The 19,997-nt window shown below is 34.4% G+C and overlaps 3 protein-coding genes across 3 annotated transcripts in view; 2 read left to right on the plus strand and 1 right to left on the minus strand.

Annotated features, from left to right (window-relative positions):
* The first annotated feature begins 386 nt into the window (after positions 1 to 386).
* Positions 387 to 4,097, plus strand: fat-spondin (extracellular matrix protein f-spondin). Its single transcript, XM_076418175.1, has 11 exons — positions 387 to 1,096; positions 1,154 to 1,406; positions 1,466 to 1,601; positions 1,662 to 1,992; positions 2,049 to 2,179; positions 2,240 to 2,459; positions 2,514 to 2,688; positions 2,743 to 2,939; positions 2,995 to 3,243; positions 3,423 to 3,593; positions 3,653 to 4,097. Exons 1-11 carry the CDS (start codon positions 925 to 927, stop codon positions 3,961 to 3,963), a joined length of 2,346 nt encoding a protein of 781 aa, XP_076274290.1. The 5' UTR covers positions 387 to 924; the 3' UTR covers positions 3,964 to 4,097.
* Positions 4,010 to 6,991, minus strand: ZnT49B (solute carrier family 30 member 9). The gene is made up of 11 exons (XM_076418177.1): positions 6,665 to 6,991; positions 6,247 to 6,609; positions 5,908 to 6,192; positions 5,715 to 5,847; positions 5,524 to 5,662; positions 5,313 to 5,468; positions 5,148 to 5,259; positions 4,861 to 5,071; positions 4,472 to 4,664; positions 4,301 to 4,414; positions 4,010 to 4,237 (listed from the first exon to the last, which is right to left on the minus strand). The coding sequence occupies exons 1-11, from the start codon at positions 6,738 to 6,740 to the stop codon at positions 4,193 to 4,195; spliced, it is 1,827 nt and encodes a 608-aa protein (XP_076274292.1). The 5' UTR covers positions 6,741 to 6,991; the 3' UTR covers positions 4,010 to 4,192.
* Positions 6,992 to 7,485: 494 nt separating this feature from the next.
* The window catches only part of LOC143205101 (proton-coupled amino acid transporter-like protein pathetic), a 33,262-nt gene continuing 20,750 nt past the window's right edge, over positions 7,486 to 19,997 (plus strand). Inside the window, exons 1-3 of the mRNA XM_076418178.1 lie at positions 7,486 to 7,711; positions 18,702 to 18,766; positions 19,859 to 19,975. Of these exons, the coding sequence (XP_076274293.1) occupies positions 18,708 to 18,766; positions 19,859 to 19,975 (176 nt within the window). The 5' untranslated portion in view covers positions 7,486 to 7,711; positions 18,702 to 18,707. The remainder of the gene's footprint in view (positions 7,712 to 18,701; positions 18,767 to 19,858; positions 19,976 to 19,997) is intronic.

Below are 19,997 nucleotides of genomic sequence, written 5' to 3' on the forward strand. Positions count from 1 at the left end.
CACCAAATTTTGAATCCCTTAACAGAAAAACCTATAACAATGACACTAACTCTTAATGAGTCTATGTCAACGTGTTCTACATTTTGTTTATTTTACGATATTAGTTATATTATAGACCTGTTTTGTTCTTATACTTATTTTAAAATAATAGTATGTAACTATGCCGATTATTTTGAATAATCTTTGGTTTGTGTGAATGCAACTAAAAATACACATGGTGATATTTAATAGTTATTACAAAACTAATATCGATTTAAGTATTTTATTTAATTTTTTTTTTATGTTAAAACTTATGAACGACTTGTTAAAAATCGTATAGAAACATTGCTATATATATTTTTAACCAAAACTTGTCCCAATAACAAATAGGCGCCCTCTATTAATATATAGATTAACTATGTTATTTCCTATATGTGAATATAGATTTTATGTTAAATAAATTAAACAATTAATGATCATGTATGTTCATATTAGACATTATTGTGTAACAAATTCATTGATGTTCGAAATATTTATAAATATTTGATGATTTTATTGTATATTTACTCTTAATTAAAGATCACAAATGGTGTAAAAACAGTTCTAATATTCTTCTTAATATGGCAATATTTGGCGAACACATCTAGGAATAAACAAAATTTAATACACTTAAAGTGATAAATTTTCTCCGCTTATTAACCGCTGTTTCCGAGTAATCTTAAGTCACTCCTATTATCACATAACATTTAAATTTAGACATCCTGTAAAATGTGGGTTTATTGAGAAGACGATATCAATATCATATCTTTTTTGAAGCAATAGCCCGAGACATTGTTTACAGATAAAAAAGAGGTCAAATATCACATCGTACGCGGTCGATACTTGACGCAGAAAGAAGTCCAGTTTGAGACAGTGTTGGGTGCACGAAGTAGGGGTATTTTCAGGATGTGGAAGTACTTCGCGGTACTTGCCCTGGTCGTTGTGTGTGTCAACGGACAGTGTCCGCGTATCCCCAGTATATATCACTCGAGATACGACAAGATACCTGGCGATAATGGTTACCAGATTAAGGTGAACGAGAACCCTAGTAAATATGTGCCTGGAAAATTGTATACCTGTAAGTAGCGGTGATGGTTATGGGAATTTTCGGTGGTAACGTCGAGATATTTTTCAGTGTACCTCATGGGTACCAAAAGGCTTCCGGAAGTGCAGCAATTCCAGAGGTTCATCATAAACGTGCAGTCCTCCAAAGACCCCGAAAATATATCGCCTCAAAGCGTTGGAAGCTTTCAACTCTACGGGGATAACTCGACGACCTTCAACGAGGAATGTGTCAATACTATTTCCGAACGCAACGCACAGCTGAAAACCGAGGTGTTCTTCATGTGGGCGGCACCACCTCCAGGTTCCGGTTGTGTCACCTTCAGGTAAAATGAAGTAGGTGAAGTTTGAAATATCACCGACATGGCTCAGTTTCTTTGTATAGGGCGATGGTACTAGAGGATGCTGAACACTGGTACGCGGATGACGGAGGCTTGAGCAAAACCTTCTGCGAACAAACCGATAAGGACATCAAATTCGACGAGAACGACTGTTGTTCCTGCGACGAAGCCAAGTACAGTGTACGTAGACATCACCATTCGTCTTAAATCCACCCCAAACTAACCCTCGTTATTCCCCAGGTTATCTTCGAGGGTCTCTGGTCGACGGGCACCCATCCCAAGGACTTTCCCTCCTCGTTGTGGCTGACGCACTTTTCTGATGTCATCGGGGCTTCGCATGAGAGAAACTTCACCTTCTGGGGCGAAGGCCAGATCGCATCGGAAGGTTTCCGAAGCTTAGCCGAATGGGGCTCGGTCCGCTTGATGGAGACAGAGCTGAGGGCCAGTACACGCTACATCCGTACGATAATCAAAGCCGCTGGTCTGTGGTATCCCCAGGTGAACACCAACACCAGCACTAACTTTAAGGTGGACAGGAAACATCACCTAGTGTCTTTGGCATCCATGTTTGGTCCGTTATCATCTGCTACCTGACCGTTTCCCCATAATTTCGTGGGTTTTTTTCAGGACCCTCTCCGGATTGGGTTGTTGGCGTGAACGGTCTTAATTTATGCCTGAAGAACTGTACTTGGATTGAGAATTTAGTCGTGGATTTGTTCCCGTACGATGCGGGTACTGACAGTGGTATAACGTACATGGTAAGGTTCGAACATACACGGTAAATCCCCTGTCAGATCAGTGATATCACGGACTTTCAGTCACCGAACGCCGAGACATCGCCCAGAGAAAAAATGTACCGTATTACCACCAAATATCCGGAAGATCCCAGAGCACCATTTTATGACCCCAGAAAGGACGAGATGAATCCGCTGGCTAGGTTATACTTCAAACGAGAAAAAGTCATCCCGAGACAGTGCGACGAAAGTTTCCTTACCGCCCAGGTGGACGTCAGCGAAAATACCGAAGAAGTCTCCAGACGTAGGTGAAGTAATAACCACACTCTTTCAGATATTCAAATCCAGATATTTCTAGCTGAATGTGCCGTAACCGAGTACACTTCATGGAGCGCGTGCTCGGTAACTTGTGGTAAGGGACTGAGGATGCGGACTCGAGAATACGTAATCCCGCAAAAGGCTCAGATGTTCGAGTGTAACCGACAGTTAATCTCCAAGGAAATGTGCGTTGCCGACGTTCCAGAATGCGAAGGGTAATCGGACAACCAAGAAGTACCCACTCAAAGCTAACACGATATTTGTTTCAGTCAAAACAATGAAGATGAATCCAGGGAAGACGTCGTCCCTCTGGAGAACTTCGATGGTGCTGCCGAGGGAGTATGTTCGACGGGTCCCTGGGGAAGCTGGTCGACTTGTTCCGAAACCTGCGGCGTCGGTTTTAAAATGAGGTCGAGGTTCTTCTTGGATAACATGGGTAGAAAGAAATGTCCTCATATAACTACAGGTATATATCAACCATAATTCGTTAAACCACCAATTCCAATGAGTATCTTGACCAGTCGAGAAGGAAAAATGTATGGGACCGCAGTGTACATCCGTCGAAGTCAAAGATCCCATGTGTCCCACCACCGACTGGAGTGACTGGAGCCCCTGCAGCGCTTCCTGCGGCAAAGGTGTCAAATTCCGAACCAAACTATTGATGGTGAGTCCGGAACTGCAAACCAAATGTCAAGGACGCGTCGAATTAATCCAACAACAGCCCTGCATGGACACACCTGATTGTACGTTCGATATGGCAACAGCAAAAGGTAAACAAAGCCATGTTTACTATTGTCCCGCTTTATCGAAAGAAACCAAGTCAATTAAGAATGAAAAAATTGATAATTACTCGTCACGAGGTTGATAAATAATTAAAACCGTTAACCTATGAACCTAAACATCATTATTGGTTCTAAATTAAATTTAGACAGTCTTTTTCCATTTCTAGTTGTGTGTATGCAAACGTCTGATCAAGGACCCTGCCAAGGATATTACAACAGATGGTACTTTGATACCGAAAAGTTAATGTGTGTTCCCTTCGTCTATGGTGGATGTAGAGGGAACAAAAATAACTTCTTAACGTCGGGGGATTGTATGGAATCTTGCTCCGTTGTTAGAGGTAATGTAACGTGGATTGATAATGTAACAGATTCTAGCAATGAATTCCCTATCCGACAGATGCCCTAATCGGAAATGCGCCAGCACCAGTCACTCCACCAAGAACAGTCCCCAGACAAACCGATGGGTTCAGAGTAGCCCCTAACTTCATTCAATCCAGTTTCGATGGTTTCGGCGAAGCAATCGACTGTATGGTCACACCCTGGAGTCCCTGGAGCCAGTGCAGCGCTACCTGTGGGATAGGAGTGGAGGAACGATTCAGGATGATCAAGAGACCCGCCCAGAACGGAGGCAAAGCATGTCCCACCAACCTAAAGAAAAAACGAAGGTGTTACGGTCCGATTCCCTGTTACCCCAAATACTTGCAATGACAGAGGATAGTTCCCTTTAATTTTTCATAACAAAAAAAAAACAACGTAGCGTAGTAATAATCTGTATTTCAAGTATAGCAAATAAAACAATTTTCTTCTTGTAGATATATAATAAATATAAACAATCGAGGGTATATATTTGTGAGAAATAAATTAGTAGCAAATACTGAACTTCATCCGAAACAAAAAAAAGTAGATAATTTACTTATCAAATAAAACGGTTGCTTAATTACAGGATTTCTAAATCACAGTGTCTTATTTCGGGATGCTTTTTCTGCAATAATAACCAAAGATGACCTATATATATAAATATCCCGTATCATCGCGTGGTACTTACGCGCAGTTTCATCTCAATCCGATCAATCTCGCCACCCATCAAGTCGACTATGTTCTCGCCGTGCTTTAGCATAAACTCCTCCAGTTGATCTATATTCTCCAGCTTCCTGATTTCCTGCAAAAACAACACATCCGGAGTGGAAAATAGACTTATAGTCGCCTAACGTCGCACCTCCAATAGCTCGTTCAAGTCCTGCTTGTCCAGGTACGACCTGGTGAGCTCGCGACCGTCGAAATCCAACTCGGCTTTGTACCGGACCAGATAGTTTCCCATGTCGATGCCCTTGACGTCGTGAATCGCCCGGATCATGACGTCCTTCTCCAGTTCCGCGTTGATCTTCTCCAAATTCTCCTCGGGAATGGAGCTGATGATTTAACGGGTAACGTGTTAGTTCAAATCAAAGAATATCGTACGGGGCAACAAGTACTGTGACGTTTTTATCGATAATCCCGACGCGTGACCTTGAAATTTACGAACAGGTGTTAGATTCGCACGTACCCGACTAGAGAATTATAAAAACACACGGTACTCTTTGATGAATCATCGAAAACGATCCTTACCGACCGACTAAAGCCGCTACGTTCGTGTAGATAATGAATGAAGCTACAGAACCCAATATACAACCAACAAGAAGGGACCCCAAAGCATCTGGGATGGGATTGTTGGTCAAGGATGAGATACCCATACAACCACCGGCCAAAATCACACCCACAACAGCAGCAAAGTCCTCCAGCAGGACGACATTAACACTTGGATCCTGCCCTCTGAAAACTAACAAAAACTCATTCATGTTATTAATAGAGATGATAAATGCAGGCCCTAAATAAAAGAGGTGTACCTCACTTACTGTAATCTTTAACAGACATATTAATATCTCTGGCACCCTTCCTTATAGAATTAAAAGCAACCAGCCAGGTTGCTCCTTCAGATACCAGAGAGCCTCCCAATATACAGTAGGCCTGCAAAAAGCAAACATAGATTCTCATTGGATCACATCATCAAATAAGCTTGCCCAAAAAAAGTCTTCTATAGGAGCAGGATTCAGTAATCCAGATATACCATGATAGAAGGACAGACCGGTACCAACACAGAATATTCCAACACCAGAAATCAATGAGGCCACATATTTCATATTGCTGTATCCATATGGGTGATAGGAATCTGCAATCTACAATATCAAGACCTGAAGTATATGCTTTATATCTCAAAAAGAAGACAACTACCTGAACTGACTTGTGTATTCCATATGCCAGAATCAGTTGATTGATGGTGTCAGCTAAGGAATGTATACATTCAGAGAACATGCTGTGTGATCCAGTGTACAGCCAAGCAAAAAACTTAAACAGACAGTTGGTGCCATTTCTGAAACAGATCGATGTGAAATCTCACTGTTTTTAACAAAAACCCTGCATACATAGCTACAGCAGTAAGAACAACTCTACCAGATCTCCCCATTAGTCCAGACTCACTCTCATTCTCAATAACATTGGCTGATTTTCCCAACTCCCGCCTGAAATCCCTAAGTCTCCTTTTGACCGTAAATATATCTAAAACAAAAAAACAAATACAAAGTCAAACACATCAAGTAAACCAAGAGAACAACATACTTTGCTGGTATTTCTTTTTTTCTATATCTCTCTTAATGAGTTCCTTCTGTAAATTCTCCCTGGAGCCCCACACCTCCAAAGCTTTAGCTTCAACATCTTTCCTCCAATACACAGTGATTGGTGGTTCAGATTCATATGGTGATCTGCGCTTGGTTTTTGGTAAAGACTCCAAGTCAGAGGGCTTCAACAAGAAGTCTGACATTGCTCTAACTGGTGTTATAAAGTTTCTTTCTAATGATTGTGCTGTTAGATCAACCCTCTTGCGTTTTTTCTGTTGAGATTTTACTAGACAAACAGTGATGTTTTATCACAAGTTATACAATAACCACCAATACTTACAGATCTGTTCTTTGGTATCATCACTTGCTGAAGCAGTAACAGTACCTATTATTTTCTCCTTCAATTTTGTGGTTATAGTCTGTTTTTCAGCTGGACGCTTAGGTTTCTCTGTATCTAATGGTTGTTCTTTAATAATTTTCTCTTCAGATGTAATATTGGGAGCAATAACTTTAAGTACTGGTTGGATATTATCTACAACTGGTTTATTGTCAGTTTTAATATCAACTGTTGTTTTAGGTATAATAGGTGGTGGTGGCTTGCTTTCCTTTGAGACTGTATAGCCTTTATGAAAATACTTCTTCAATCCTCGTTCTAATTTTGAAAATACCTTTTCTTCACCACTAAATTGGTGATATTTAATAACTGGAAACAAAATAATACAAGCTCATGTGAAACTTTACCAATGTTATGTCATTACCATTCTGGTTACCATTAGATTTAATCACACTCATAAACAAAACCCTTTTAAGAGTTATATGGCCTCTTGTTAACATGTTTGTATTATTTGTAATAATAATATTAAAGAAAATTTACAAAACACATAACCTTAGAATAAACCACAGACGTTACGCTTGAGATGACCTCATCGACGCATTACTTAATTTTCTCTCGACACGATATTTAACAGATAAATTTTTTTCACAATTTTTTCGAAAACATTCACTAATCCCAAAGAAAAAATAGATCAAAACTTGTTAACCTCACTTAGCGTGTAACACTTCAAAGATAAACATACTGTATTATTGGTTGCCTGCATTATCCCTAAACGAAATAAAACATACAAATTCAAATTATCTTTAGGTTTTACAAGTATTGTGCGTTCCAAAAGAGGTGGGTATTGATGATCTAAAGTAATAAATAAAGTGTTGAACATGTTGAATAAAATCGCGACAGAATGTAGATATTACCGTGGTTATGGTATAATAAATATTTTTAGTGAATACATTGATGTTAATTTTTCTTATGTTGAATATTTTGTTTTTGTATGTTTATATTGCCGTTGTTAAGGTTGTAATGTTTTGTCTGTACTATAAGGAGTGACGCCTACAAGAAAATGTTCATGTATATGTTATCTAATTTGTGGGATATGATGGAATAAGAAATTAATTTTGATCCTTCATGACAGCTACAAGTCGTTATACAAGGAAGCCCTTGTGATCATCACTGGCAAATGGTTTTGGAGGTCGAATTTTGCGCGTAATAACTAGTTATAAGCCATGTATCAGGTACCACCATTTAGTACGTCTGCATACAGTTCGCGGACGCGCTCCTACTTTTACCGACTCGTTACCTGTTCGCGCCACAACCTTAACGTCGCTTTCGAGATCGCCTTTTGATATATTTTGGCGTCTGTGCTTTATTGTGTCAGTGGGTTTCTTCGTCGTAGACGCCAAACGGGCCGTGCGAATGTCATAACGGCGTTTTTACGCAACCCCTTGACAAAACTTAAAATACTTACTCACAGGTTTGTGTCACGTTTGATTAGAAATAGTTCTTTTTGTTAATCGCAGCCTGCTCGATTATGATTATGGTCACCACTATTTGTGATATATTAAAAAAGTTATTCTATGTCAAATGTAAATGAAACACAACCCTCTGGATAGTTTGATATGTATCCAAAAACTATATTCAGTTTTCTGTCACATTTACATTGTCACATAATTGAAATGTGTTTTTTTTTTCACTGCTGGTTTACTAGATTATCATTAATGCTAGTTTATAAAGTTCTAAAACTAACAGAAAATGAAATAATCTGCAGGTTTGTGTCAAATTTAATTATAAATAGTTCGTTTGTCAATAATGGCCCTTTTGATTAGTATCCTGGATGTTTTAAAAAATAATTTAAAACCAAATACTATATAAGTTTCTGTTAAGTTAATCTATAATATGCACTATTTGATTAAATTTTTACAGATATTCTGCGAAAGTGCAAAAATTGGTTTTGACAAAAATGTCATTAACTCGTATATTAAACATTTATTTATATATTAACTAAAAAAGGGAAAAGCGTGTTTTCATTGTGTCTGCTGGCGGTTATACGATAAAACGTACAGCCTTAATTATGATTTGCTTTCTAAAAGAGTAATATTAGCTAATGCTATTAAATTATAAGCAGCAGAAGCCAACAAAAAATTATGTTATATTGGGGATTCAGTGAAAACAACAATAAAATGTTGAATAAATAAAAGACATACTCAGACATTCGTTCTCTTAATAGCGATGAATTGCATTTTGTCACAGGAGCTAATAAAATAATTTCGCCTACACACTCTGGTACAAGAATACTTACTTAAAAGTTTAGCATATAGTACATATGTTTAATATGGGTTATATTTGTTGTGGTTTGCTTTTGTACGGTATTAATTAATTTCAAATATGTATTTGTGATTTTTTTGTCTTTTGTTTTCATGAAAATATTTAATAATCATTTGTTTTAAGAAAAAACACAGTGGAAAATATGTTATATTTAATGCCCAATGACTTTTTTACATTTTGTTATTGTTTATCTCTATACAGAATGTATTTAAATGTTATGGCATTGGTTTTTTTAAAATTAAAATTGATTTAAGTTTTCTTATCACTAGTATATTAAAAGTAGTTAGTACTGCTGAGTAATGATTAATATTTCAGTTGTGATTTTGGGGTATTTTTGGAAAAAAAAACTGGTCTAGAGTAGTATTAGGAACCAGAGGTTCAAAATAACGATTTTTTTAGCTAAATTTTTTAAAATTTCATTTGATATATGAATGTTTATGCCCACACCTATTTTAATTTTCCTTGAATATATAATGAATTTTTAAAAGTATATCAGAAATTGTTAATTTCGGATAAAAAGAATGTTATTTCTTTAATTTTTGCATTAAAATGCTTTTATTTGTGATATAATTATGATAAAATTAGTTTATTTTGAGATAGATATTTTCAGGAAAACTTTTAAAACTGAATCATTGTGATTTTTTTAAATTTTAATTACAGCTTGGACAGAAGTATTTGTGAAGATATCAGGTTAATATTGTGAAAACAGTATTGTTTTAATTGCAATCGATCAAAAGATGGGGCTATAAAATATTTTAGCTAATATTTGTTTGCAGTGCTTTATTTTAAAGATATCTTGATAACATAGCAACTTCATAACAATCTTAGAAACTGTTAGTTAATTGTCTTATCAAAAATAAAGTAATTTTGATCTGCCTTAAACGATTATCAATATTAAAGTATCAAATATGCAATAAACGAAAAGTACACGATGCAAAAATATAAATGCAACAAACTTGTTTAACAAGTAAAATTCTATTTTTAGTTGAACATATCACTATTATTATTAATGCTTTTTGTATTAACAAAAGAGCTATAGTCCCATCGAATACAAAACAAATGTTACAGATTATTGTGAAAGTCGACTTTGATTCATTTTTAATAGTTTCTCGTTCTAATTTCGATGAAAAGAATTTGGAAAAACTGCAAAGCTATTTGAATTGTTTAATGTTCCTTGACTTGTGTTGCAACAAACGCGTAACGTACAAAGAGAAAGAGATAATATTAAATCCTTCCGAAACAATTATGGCCAAACTATTTTTATGGTATAATTAAAATGAGATGTCAAGTCTCACACCGATCCAAGCAGAATATTTTAATGATGTTGCATATAAACTTTATTAATTAAGGTTCAAGCTTAATTAATGTACTAATATTTATTAAAAATGTCCACGTGTGTGTCATATATTCGACAGTTTTGTTATGACACAAATTTCACTTGTGTTAATTCGCTTTTCTTTAATGATCTCGTGTTAAATTAATACATGTCTTTTTCTTCTTTTGAAATATTCAGTATTATTTATTCCAAACAAAATTTTATTTTTATTGTCTGATATATCACATATGTCACTGTCTCGGTATTTTAGAAACGAAATGAATACTATGCTAAATGTTAAATTAATTTGTTTTAATTGATTTTCTATCAAATAAGGTCTTTTTATAATATTTATATCAAATGCTGTAGCTTGAAAAATAGAGACCTTATTATTATTTTATATAAGGGTCAATTGAAAAGTCCCGAGCCGTACACATAGATGGCGCTACTAGAATTAAATCTATATGATTTTTTGTTAGCACGAACCTTCAAAACATACGTCTATAAATTTGACAGTTGTCGGTTCATTAGTTCGTGAATTATAGCATTTTGAGTGAAGTAACTTTTGTTACTGTGCAAAAAAAATGGATAAAAAGGAATCGCGTGTTGATACAATATTGCTTTTTGAAGGGAAGAGATACAGTTGAAGCAAAAACTTGGCTTGATGTCGAGTTTGCGGACACTGCCCCAGAAAAATCAACCATCAAGGATTGGTATGCTAAGTTTAGACGTGGTGAAATGAGCACCGAAGACGGTGAACGCAGTGGACGCCCAAAAGAGATCGTTACCGACGAAAATATTTAAAAAATCCACAAATTAATTTTGAATGACTGTAAATTGAAATTGAATGAAATAGCAAACACTCTAAAGGTATCAAATGTGTACATCATATCATTCATGAATATTTGGGTATGAGAAAGCTCTGTGCAAAGTGGGTGCCGCGCGAAGTCACGACGAGTTGATGTCGGAGCAGTGTTTGAAGATGATCAAGCATAATAAACCCGAGTTTTCATTTCGACAGTCATCCGAGTGAACTGCCCACGATGATCTCGCTCCAAAGCGTGGGAAAACCCAACAGTCAGTTGGCAAGGTTATGGCGTCAGTATTTTGGGACGCGCATGGAATAATTTTCATTGACTACCTAGAAAAAGTAAGGACCACCAACAGCGACTATTACATAGCGTTATTGGACCGTTTGAAGGATGAAATCGCCGAAAAATGGCCGCATTTGATAAAAAGAAAGTGCTGCTTCGCATGCACGATGGCAAAAATCCATGAATTGGGCTTCGAATTGTCTCTTCATCCACCGTATTCTCCAGATCTGACTCTCAGCGACTATTTCCTGTTCTCAGATCTCAAAAGAATGCTCGCTGGGAAGAAATTTTCGTCAAATGAAGAGGTGATCGCCGAAACTGAGGCCAATTTTGAAGCAAAGTACAAATCGTACTACAAAAATGGTATTGAAAAGTTGGAGGGTCGCTATAATCAGTGTATCACCATTGAAGGGAATTATGTTGAATAAAAAGAAACTAATTAAGCCAAAAAATATTTTTCCGAATTTAAAATTAAATTTTAAAAATAAAAACATTAATTTTATCATTTTCCAACACAACAGTTGTTAAATATTGAAGTTTTAGTTTATTTTGAGTTCCAAATTCTTCAGTCCTCAATATACAATATTGCTAGCAGACTGTTAAATCAACAGCTTAATTTGCTGTCGAATTTTTTTGGATTCCCAAACAGTTCACGACCCTAATGTGACAATATCTCGTGGTCTATTACGTGGAATTGCACCAGCATCATAAAAATTGCACCATAGGTAACTAAATATAAAAGAAATGTCCGTTTTACTTACAACAGAACAATGTAAATATTATATCACGTTCATTTAACAGTGCAAAACCATTGAGACATAGTTGCGTCAACATGAACAATGTATTTATTTAAGAAATAAATGAACTGTCAAGGTACTACCGTATATACACGACACATTTTCCTATTTTCATCATCGACCTGAAGTGTGTTCCCGGATATAAGATTCTCTCGAGGTTTTCTGTTCAGTTCTGTTCTGAAAACCCACTGTTTATGTGTATTTCCATTTGCAACAATCGAAAGAATTAAACATCTTGTAGTGAGAACTTGGGGCCACTGTTGAGGGTCTGAAAAGAGCTATAGAGGTTTATAGTGAAATGATAAATGTGTAATGTGAATTTATCCCTTCAAGAATAATGGTTTGTAAATGGAATGGTTCATTTAAATATGAACTGAATGCTCTGAAGAGTTCTGCAAAATTTCTAGAAGTGGTCCAAGCCTTTGATAAAGTATGGCTTGATATACAGAACTCATGGCATAAATTCGTAAAATTTTGGCCTAATTTAAAGGATCCTTGCTAAAATCAGTCCTTTAAAATACGAAATATTTCAACACCCAGCTGAATTAGATGGATTTAGTTCTCCTTGACTTCCGGCTACTTACTTCATACATCAAACGTTCTTTGGTGGAAAACGATTTTCATCGAGCGAAAAGAAAATAGCTTTCGTAAAACTATACTTTCCAGGATTATTGGATTTTTTTGTTATCGTTTAAGTTTTTGTTAATTTGGTTGACTGTTGGAAAAGTTGAGATAAATTTTCTTGAATTTTTCTTCGTGGACTTACGCTTATACTGCTAGTGATGTCTTCGATGTGGAGAGCTACTAGAACCTTAAAAGGACCTATCCGATAAACATAATAGTGATAAACATAATCAGAGATAATCAGGAGAGGGCCACAAGATTTGCAGACCACTCGGAGAGAATGTTTCAACTCCAAACAGTTGATGATGTTAAATCAATTCCTATTTGGCATCCTGGCTGAAGTTGAAAAATTAAAAAATATTAGCATAAAAAAGTTACCTGGTTTTTGACTTTATTGGCGAGAAGACATTAAAGGAACTTCCAAGAAAAGCACTAATTAAGATCATCAACCTAATAAGTACTTCATTTGGACTACGATATATACCACAACTGTGAAAAGTGGCTGAAGTAATTATGATTCCTGGCATAGAACTATGTCTGACAATATCCAAATTATTTGAAAAACTTCTATTGGAAAAGATAAAACCAATCCTTGAGGAAAATCATCTCACTCCGGATCTACAATTTGGTTTTAAGAAACAACATTCCGCGACCAATCATGTTCACATAATCATCAATGTCATAGAGCGATTACTAGCAGAAAATGAAGTTTGTTCTGCAGTATTTTTAGATATTGCTTAAACCTTAAATAAAGTTTAGCATGAGGGTTTAAAGCATAAGATTAAAATGCTTCTTCCTGACTAATTTTCGAAAATTTTAGTGTCACTTATAACCCACCGATATTTCAGAGTCAAACTAGAAGATGTATATTCTAACTTGAGTAAAATACAAGGAGGTGTATCACAGGGAAGTGTATTGGGACCAGTTCTTCTTACATTCAATGAGAAGGTTGCCATATTTGCATCTAACACTGAAGCCCTAGCCATTGGAGATAACAACATTGAATAAGCCGTAAAGTTAGAAACAGCTATTGCCGAAACACAATGCTGGACAGAAAAATGGAGCATCAAAATAAATCAGCGCACGTTGATTTCACCAACAAAATAACCAAGCTGGTATATATAAATTAACGAGTAGTACGATATGGAAATGGAATGACTAGATGTAAAACTCAGGTGGAAGTCACATGTTAAAAAAAAAATGTAAAAAAAATCAAGCTGAGGTAAAAAAAATAAAACACAGTGCACATTAAATACAGTGACATAGATGTTAAGCCCAAGAATAAGTAAATTAGTTAGGGATTAAAACAAATAGCTTATTAGTGTTAATTTACTACATTGCTATAAAAATAATGCGAAATTGTTGTCTATTTATTTGTTATTTTTTCTGCTAAAATAGTGGAATATTAAGAACTGTAGTGATTGTAGAAATAACATGTACGAGGGTAAGCTAAAAAGTCTTCGATCTGACAATGAACGATTGCGATTTTCTGTAAAAATATAAAAAAAACATTTCAATATAATATTCCTTGTCTTCAACACAGTATTTCTTGAACATCAGTCAAGAGTCTCAACGGATCCTGCTAAAAATCAACAATCCTCGACTGATTCTAATTCCCCGAGGGCAAAATTTTGAAGTTATTTGAATCAAACAAAATTTTTCTCTATAAATTCAAAAATAGTTTTCTTTCATACTACTCAGTGGACCTCATCCGTTCTACTTCTAGATCACGCGTTATCATTATGGTTTAAGTTACTTTCACACCGACCGAAAAGAGAATTACATCAGTTTGGGTTCAATCGAAACCAGCGGACTTAAATGGCTGCCAGTTGCTGTTTATCGAACCGCACTGTCTTTTGTTTATGTAATTAATATTGTATCAGACAGACACACAGTCTAGATTATACAATATTGTGCATTTACATGGTACGGTCTAATAGAATTATAGATATTACATGATGATCATACACTGGGTTATTTAGTAGGTTTTGTCGTTCGATGAGAACAGTACAAATCCATAGAGTTTTTGAAAAGGCACCCGAAGAAGAGAATTATTGCTGTAGCAACTTTGAGTGGTCTACAACGCCAACTAGTACACGATAACGGATATCTGGCAACCCCGAGATGTTTATCTGAGAGATTATTGAAGGGTACTTCCGATCGTTCTGTGACTGATCAGCACTCAGTTCAGACGTAACCACATCGACTGCCCAAGCCTGGTCATCAGCTCCCTTTAACCTATTTTTATATCTTCAATAAATAAAGGTTTATTTCGTTTTCCCTACAGTCTCTGAATCATATAAACAACCCTGAACTGCCCTGTAATATTCCTGAACGTCAAAAGATTGTGAGTTTGACCGGTTATGACATTTGGGAATAACCTACAAAATGAATTATTATCAACTACTAGAATTTAGTATCTTAGGACCACCCCTGTATCTATTCTACATTGCTGATATTGCAATAACAATAAAGGAAACAGTACGTGGAACATTTGCCGACGATACATTTATCAGATCATTACATTATACATAGATATCTGTGTAAGACTGTCGAAAAAGTGCCAGTAGCAGTCAACAAGATCAATAAATGGACTAGAGACTGAAAAATACAGCTTAGTAGCTCCTAATTTGTCCATATCAATTTTGTATTGATATGGGAAAAACCTAATTATATCACTTGACGGATGCCCGATTCCTCAAGTAAACTCATTTAAATACTTTGGTATCCATTTCGATGGTGGCTCAAATTGTAAACATCATGTTAGATAAAAGCAGACCAAATTAGACTCAAAATCAAGCAACTGTATTGGTTAGTCGAAAGATACTCTCTAGAACTTGGCCTAAAATTAAAGATATTGGTTTATCAGTCAATCATAAAGCCCATTTGGACCTATGGGGTGTAAATATGGGGTTGCACTAAAAGATCAAACCAAATAGTAATCGAACGCAGTTAAAACAAAGTTATTTTATCAATAAAAACATTAGCAATACTCATCGTTACGCAATTGTAAATTAATTAGTACTAAACATATTTAATGTATGATATAACTAATTAAAAAATAATTGTTCTGATTTAGGATCATAAACCTAAACATTCAAAGCTTTGTGAATTTTGTTCACACACTTTATTGAAACCAAAAGTTCAGCCAAAATGTTGCTCAGCTAGTAAACTGCTTAAATCCTTTTCAATATAAAGATAGAAAATTCTAATGGAACAATTGGTCAGTAAATGACAGAACTCTAAATATGTTAAAAGATCTATTACTTGTTGTAGGATGATTCTACAGCAGTGTTTCTGTTAACTAAATATTTTTTCTTTTGATACTTGTTTACAATGATATTTCACCTGTTTACCAACATATATTGCAAGCACCCCACCTATATTTGTTTAAAAACATATACAGCTTGATCTTATTTAAGGTTTCAATGACCATATATAAATACCACATCATCATCTACTAATAGTAAACTAATTATATAACTTCAAAACGTATTTCGATAGTTACTCAACTTCTTTTGATGACTGTTTTGCGTTAATTATCTGGTAAATTGTTTGTTTTCTATTGTTGGTTTCATAACAAGGAAAAAAATAGAGACTGATAAAATCTAGCGAGAAAATGGCCTGATTAAGGACGTGTTACGTTACGCGTAATGAGAAAATCTCGACCTTTCATTTCACTTTCAACAAAAGCATGAACGGTTGCAACATATTTACTTTAAAAATTTGAGAAATTTTCAGTGGGTTTGCAACATCGGACAAATATCAAAGTGTTCACGTGTTTCTGGGATGAATGTATGCATATATGTTCAATATTGGTTCAATTCTACATACTGGTATTCACAATGTCATCCTGATATTAACTTGATTAAAAATAGACGAAATTTATAAAGTATAATAAAAAAATTCATAAAAAAAATGAATATCAATATAAATAGTATAAAATTAAAGAAACCCATTTCCAGATTGTTTGAAAGGTAAAATTTATTACAAAATAAACTATCGATATGAAAGAAGAGTCGTAATTAATATAATTACACTAAATTTGACCTAATTTTCTTTAAATTTCCGTTTTCTCACTACAAATAGTTGAATAATTAATTATTAGCTACCTTATCTTTATTCTTTATATTAGGCAGGGTATAAAATAAATAAGATTTTTTTATTGTGGAGACTAGGACTTCTTCTTTAGTACTTCTAATATTTTTAGGTTATAAATTTAATTTCTGTGTTTGTGACTGCACATAATAAGGGTGTTGGGCACCGAAAAAATATCGATATTTCGATATTTAAAAAAATATCGATATATCCTTTTTGATATTTTCTAAAAAATATCGATATTTTAAAAAAATGTGTATCGATTTTTTTGAGAAAAGTAAAAAATAGTGAAATATTAGCCTAAAAAAATATATTTTTTCTTCTTTAGTACTCTTTAGTACTTATAAATTTAATTTCTGTGTTTGTGACCGCACATAATAGGGGTGTTGGGCATCGAAAAATATCGATATTTCGATATTTAATAAAATATCGATATATGCTTTTGATATTTTCTAAAAAATATCGATATATTGATATATAGGAGAAAAAATACTATCGATATTTTTTTGCAATAAGTTTACAAATATCGATATTTTAAAAAAAATGTGTATGGATTTTTTTAAGAAAAGTAAAAAATAGTGAAATATCAGCCTAAAAAATATATATATTTTTTCTAAATCTTTTAAATAATAGTGATTAAGCAGTTAATATGTGTTAATTTTATATTACTAAAAATTGTATTTAATTTATTCTGAAAGAATATCGAAAAATATCGGCTAAAAAAATATCGATATTTTCTGAACAAAATATCGATATTTTTTCTGCATCATATGCACATAATACTTGTTGAAGTTGCTACAGAATTTATTACACCACGCATTTTTAATCACACCGTTAGTTTATGACTGTATCTTGTATTTTCCGAACTCAGAATGTCATACCGTCGAAACACAAATAAAAATGTACTGATGATAAAAATTATCACGGAAACGATTAAAAAGGTGTTACTGGTCAGTTTTTTCTTCAAGCAGCACAAGTTTTATGCTAATAAAATCTGATATTTTTAGATTACAAATTTAATTTCTGCGTTTCTGTCTCTGAATTTTTCTTCTTTCAATTTCAAGTTAAGTTTTGAGGAAAAAAAAACGTTTATATCAAAAAGTCAGGAAAGTCATGAGTTGAATGTTGCGTCAGTCCAGTATGAGGTGAGAATGCATGTTGTTTCTTTCAGCTGGTGGGAGCACATAAAGCATACAATACAGTAATGAAATGAATAAAAGAGAATAGAAGGACCCATCAGGAGTTTCTGGTTGGTTCGTGTCTATTTTTGGGCACAACATTGCAAACTCTACTCATTGAGTAAAATAGAATTGCTGTCGAAGGAGAAATTAACAGTTCTGCTATGTAGACTAGAGAGAATATAACAAACTGGCCTATAAGAGACAACACGAAACTAGTCAAGGTTCCCCCTGCTCTAACTTAACATTCTTTCATATTAAATTTTAAACTTTGAAATCAAATGATTGAATCATTTTGTTTCCTGTTTATATTACCTTTTATCGACCTAAAATTAATCCTATCGGGCGAATAATACATTCTTTTTATTGCGTTGTGACATCCACTCTAAAACTCGTTGAAATTAATTCATAGTTCTAGCGTTTTTTGGTGTTTTCATTGTTTCAAGGCAAATATTGATATTGGTTCCTGAGTTTCTATTTAAGAACGCGACAGTAATCAAATTACAGGTCATTAAAAAACCCAATGATGGTTTACTATACGGTGGTACGTCATAATTCCAAGAAAGAGATAGTTGTCGAATTATTCCAACACGCTTCCTAGGTTTTTTTTCGGTATTTGTTAATAGAAAACTTTGTCCGAGGATGACGAATCGTCCAATTATAAATATATAACATTGTCGACCATTAAATCGTTGAACTTAATGCGAAAGAATGGCAATAGCTTGATTATGATAATAAGGAAGTATTTTGTTAAACTGATTGAAATTATAACGAGCTGCCGCGGCAGGAACGCGCTCAATACTCAATCCCGTCGATCGGGATAACTCCCTGTCGATATATGTCATCGATCTGCGGCGAAACCAGTGCGGATTTACCTGGTGAATCCCGTGAGGTTTGTTGACTTGATTGTTATAGCGTATGCAAAAGATGTGGTGATCTTGCGGGTTTATGTACGCGCCTGTATGCGGCTGTTCAAAGTTGTAACAGTCCAAATTTGAAGCTGGTGTTCAACAGGTGGTTTCGATTGTTTCAGGTTGTTATGGCGACCGAAAAGGACAAATATCCCTCTACCTTTGCCTTAGAAGATTTCAGTTCTACGTAAGTATCTTTCAACAATATTAAAAAAATCGAAATTATTAATATATTAATATAATAGAATATATAAGATTTGTTTCGTATTCAGTATATTTTTTTTCATTTTAAATATGCCTATAAATTAATTTTAAAGAATTTACTCATATTGAAGCCTCATTGGTAAGGTGCACACTTTAGTATGTATCATTGAAGAAAATTGTTTTTCAGTGCTTTGAAAATACTTGAATTTGTACCGAGTAAATAGCATTTGTGGGAATTTTGATTTTTTTTTACTTCACGTTCAAGAAAAAGGCGACTGTAGGTGCTCAAATGCTATGTGAAGCTTGTTGCAACTATGTTTCATCGAGTTCAATATATCATATTTAACATCATCTATTTTAACCAATTTTTAGGAATACGAAGCTATATTTGTTTAAATATTCATATATTGTCTATATAAAATTACATATGTGGTTACCTCTGAGATCTCTACGTAACAACATTAAAAAGGTATGACGATAATTCATTCAGTTGGTTATTCAAATACTTGATTATTTCCTACAACACCATCTTTTCAAACAGTTTTTTTCTGAACAAGAAGCGATATTTTGCTTGAAAATACACGTATTGTTTAATATATTAAATATTCAGGGTTATCTACGGATTTTCTAGGTAAAAACATTAAAATCTTATAATTATATAATTATATATCGATAATTTCGATCCATAATTCCTTTGTTTTCATCGAAATATCAATTATATAAGTACCTAATCGTTTCTATTTCATAATCAGTATTATATTCGTCATTAGTTGACTGACGATCGATCATAAAAAATCACTGATCTCTAAAATCCTGACGATTATCCATCGAAATTGTTATTTTACACGAGTGTAGCTTATCGCTACCATATTAAACAATTAATTCGCCTTTTTATCTAGCCCCGTTCAATTATTCGAATTCTTTGATGAATGATTAGGATTCTCGTCATAATTAACGGGATATTTCTTCTGATAACACTGCGGCGCAGTGTTTTTTTTCAATAACTGGTTATAAAAAGAAAGGAAAGACTGTATTAACATATTTATATGATGCACTTGTTTTGTTTTTGTTTCAGAGCTACCTTGGCCAATAATGATCAGATTAAAGTGCCCATGGAGAATGGCAACATAGAAAAAATCGATCAGAAGGATTACAATCCTTATGAACACCGAGTTCTTGACCATCCTAACAGGTAAATATGAGTGTATATAGTA

The sequence above is a fragment of the Rhynchophorus ferrugineus genome, unplaced genomic scaffold (assembly GCF_030347505.1).
Source record: "Rhynchophorus ferrugineus isolate W39M unplaced genomic scaffold, kcgeb_rfMv2 rfM11, whole genome shotgun sequence".
Lineage (NCBI taxonomy): Eukaryota > Metazoa > Arthropoda > Insecta > Coleoptera > Curculionidae > Rhynchophorus > Rhynchophorus ferrugineus.

Excerpts from the sequence above, each read along its gene's own strand:
- fat-spondin (XM_076418175.1), top strand. The coding sequence starts at position 925 with ATGTGGAAGTACTTCGCGGTACTTGCCCTGGTCGTTGTGTGTGTCAAC. Across the intron at positions 1,097-1,153 it reads GCCTGGAAAATTGTATACCT|TGTACCTCATGGGTACCAAA; the intron begins GTAAGTAGCGGT and ends GATATTTTTCAG. Across the intron at positions 2,460-2,513 it reads TACCGAAGAAGTCTCCAGAC|CTGAATGTGCCGTAACCGAG; the intron begins GTAGGTGAAGTA and ends AGATATTTCTAG.
- ZnT49B (XM_076418177.1), bottom strand. The coding sequence starts at position 6,740 with ATGTTAACAAGAGGCCATATAACTCTTAAAAGGGTTTTGTTTATGAGT. Across the intron at positions 6,193-6,246 it reads TGATACCAAAGAACAGATCT|TAAAATCTCAACAGAAAAAA; the intron begins GTAAGTATTGGT and ends CTGTTTGTCTAG. Across the intron at positions 4,238-4,300 it reads GGATTGAGATGAAACTGCGC|AAAAAGCATCCCGAAATAAG; the intron begins GTAAGTACCACG and ends TTATTATTGCAG.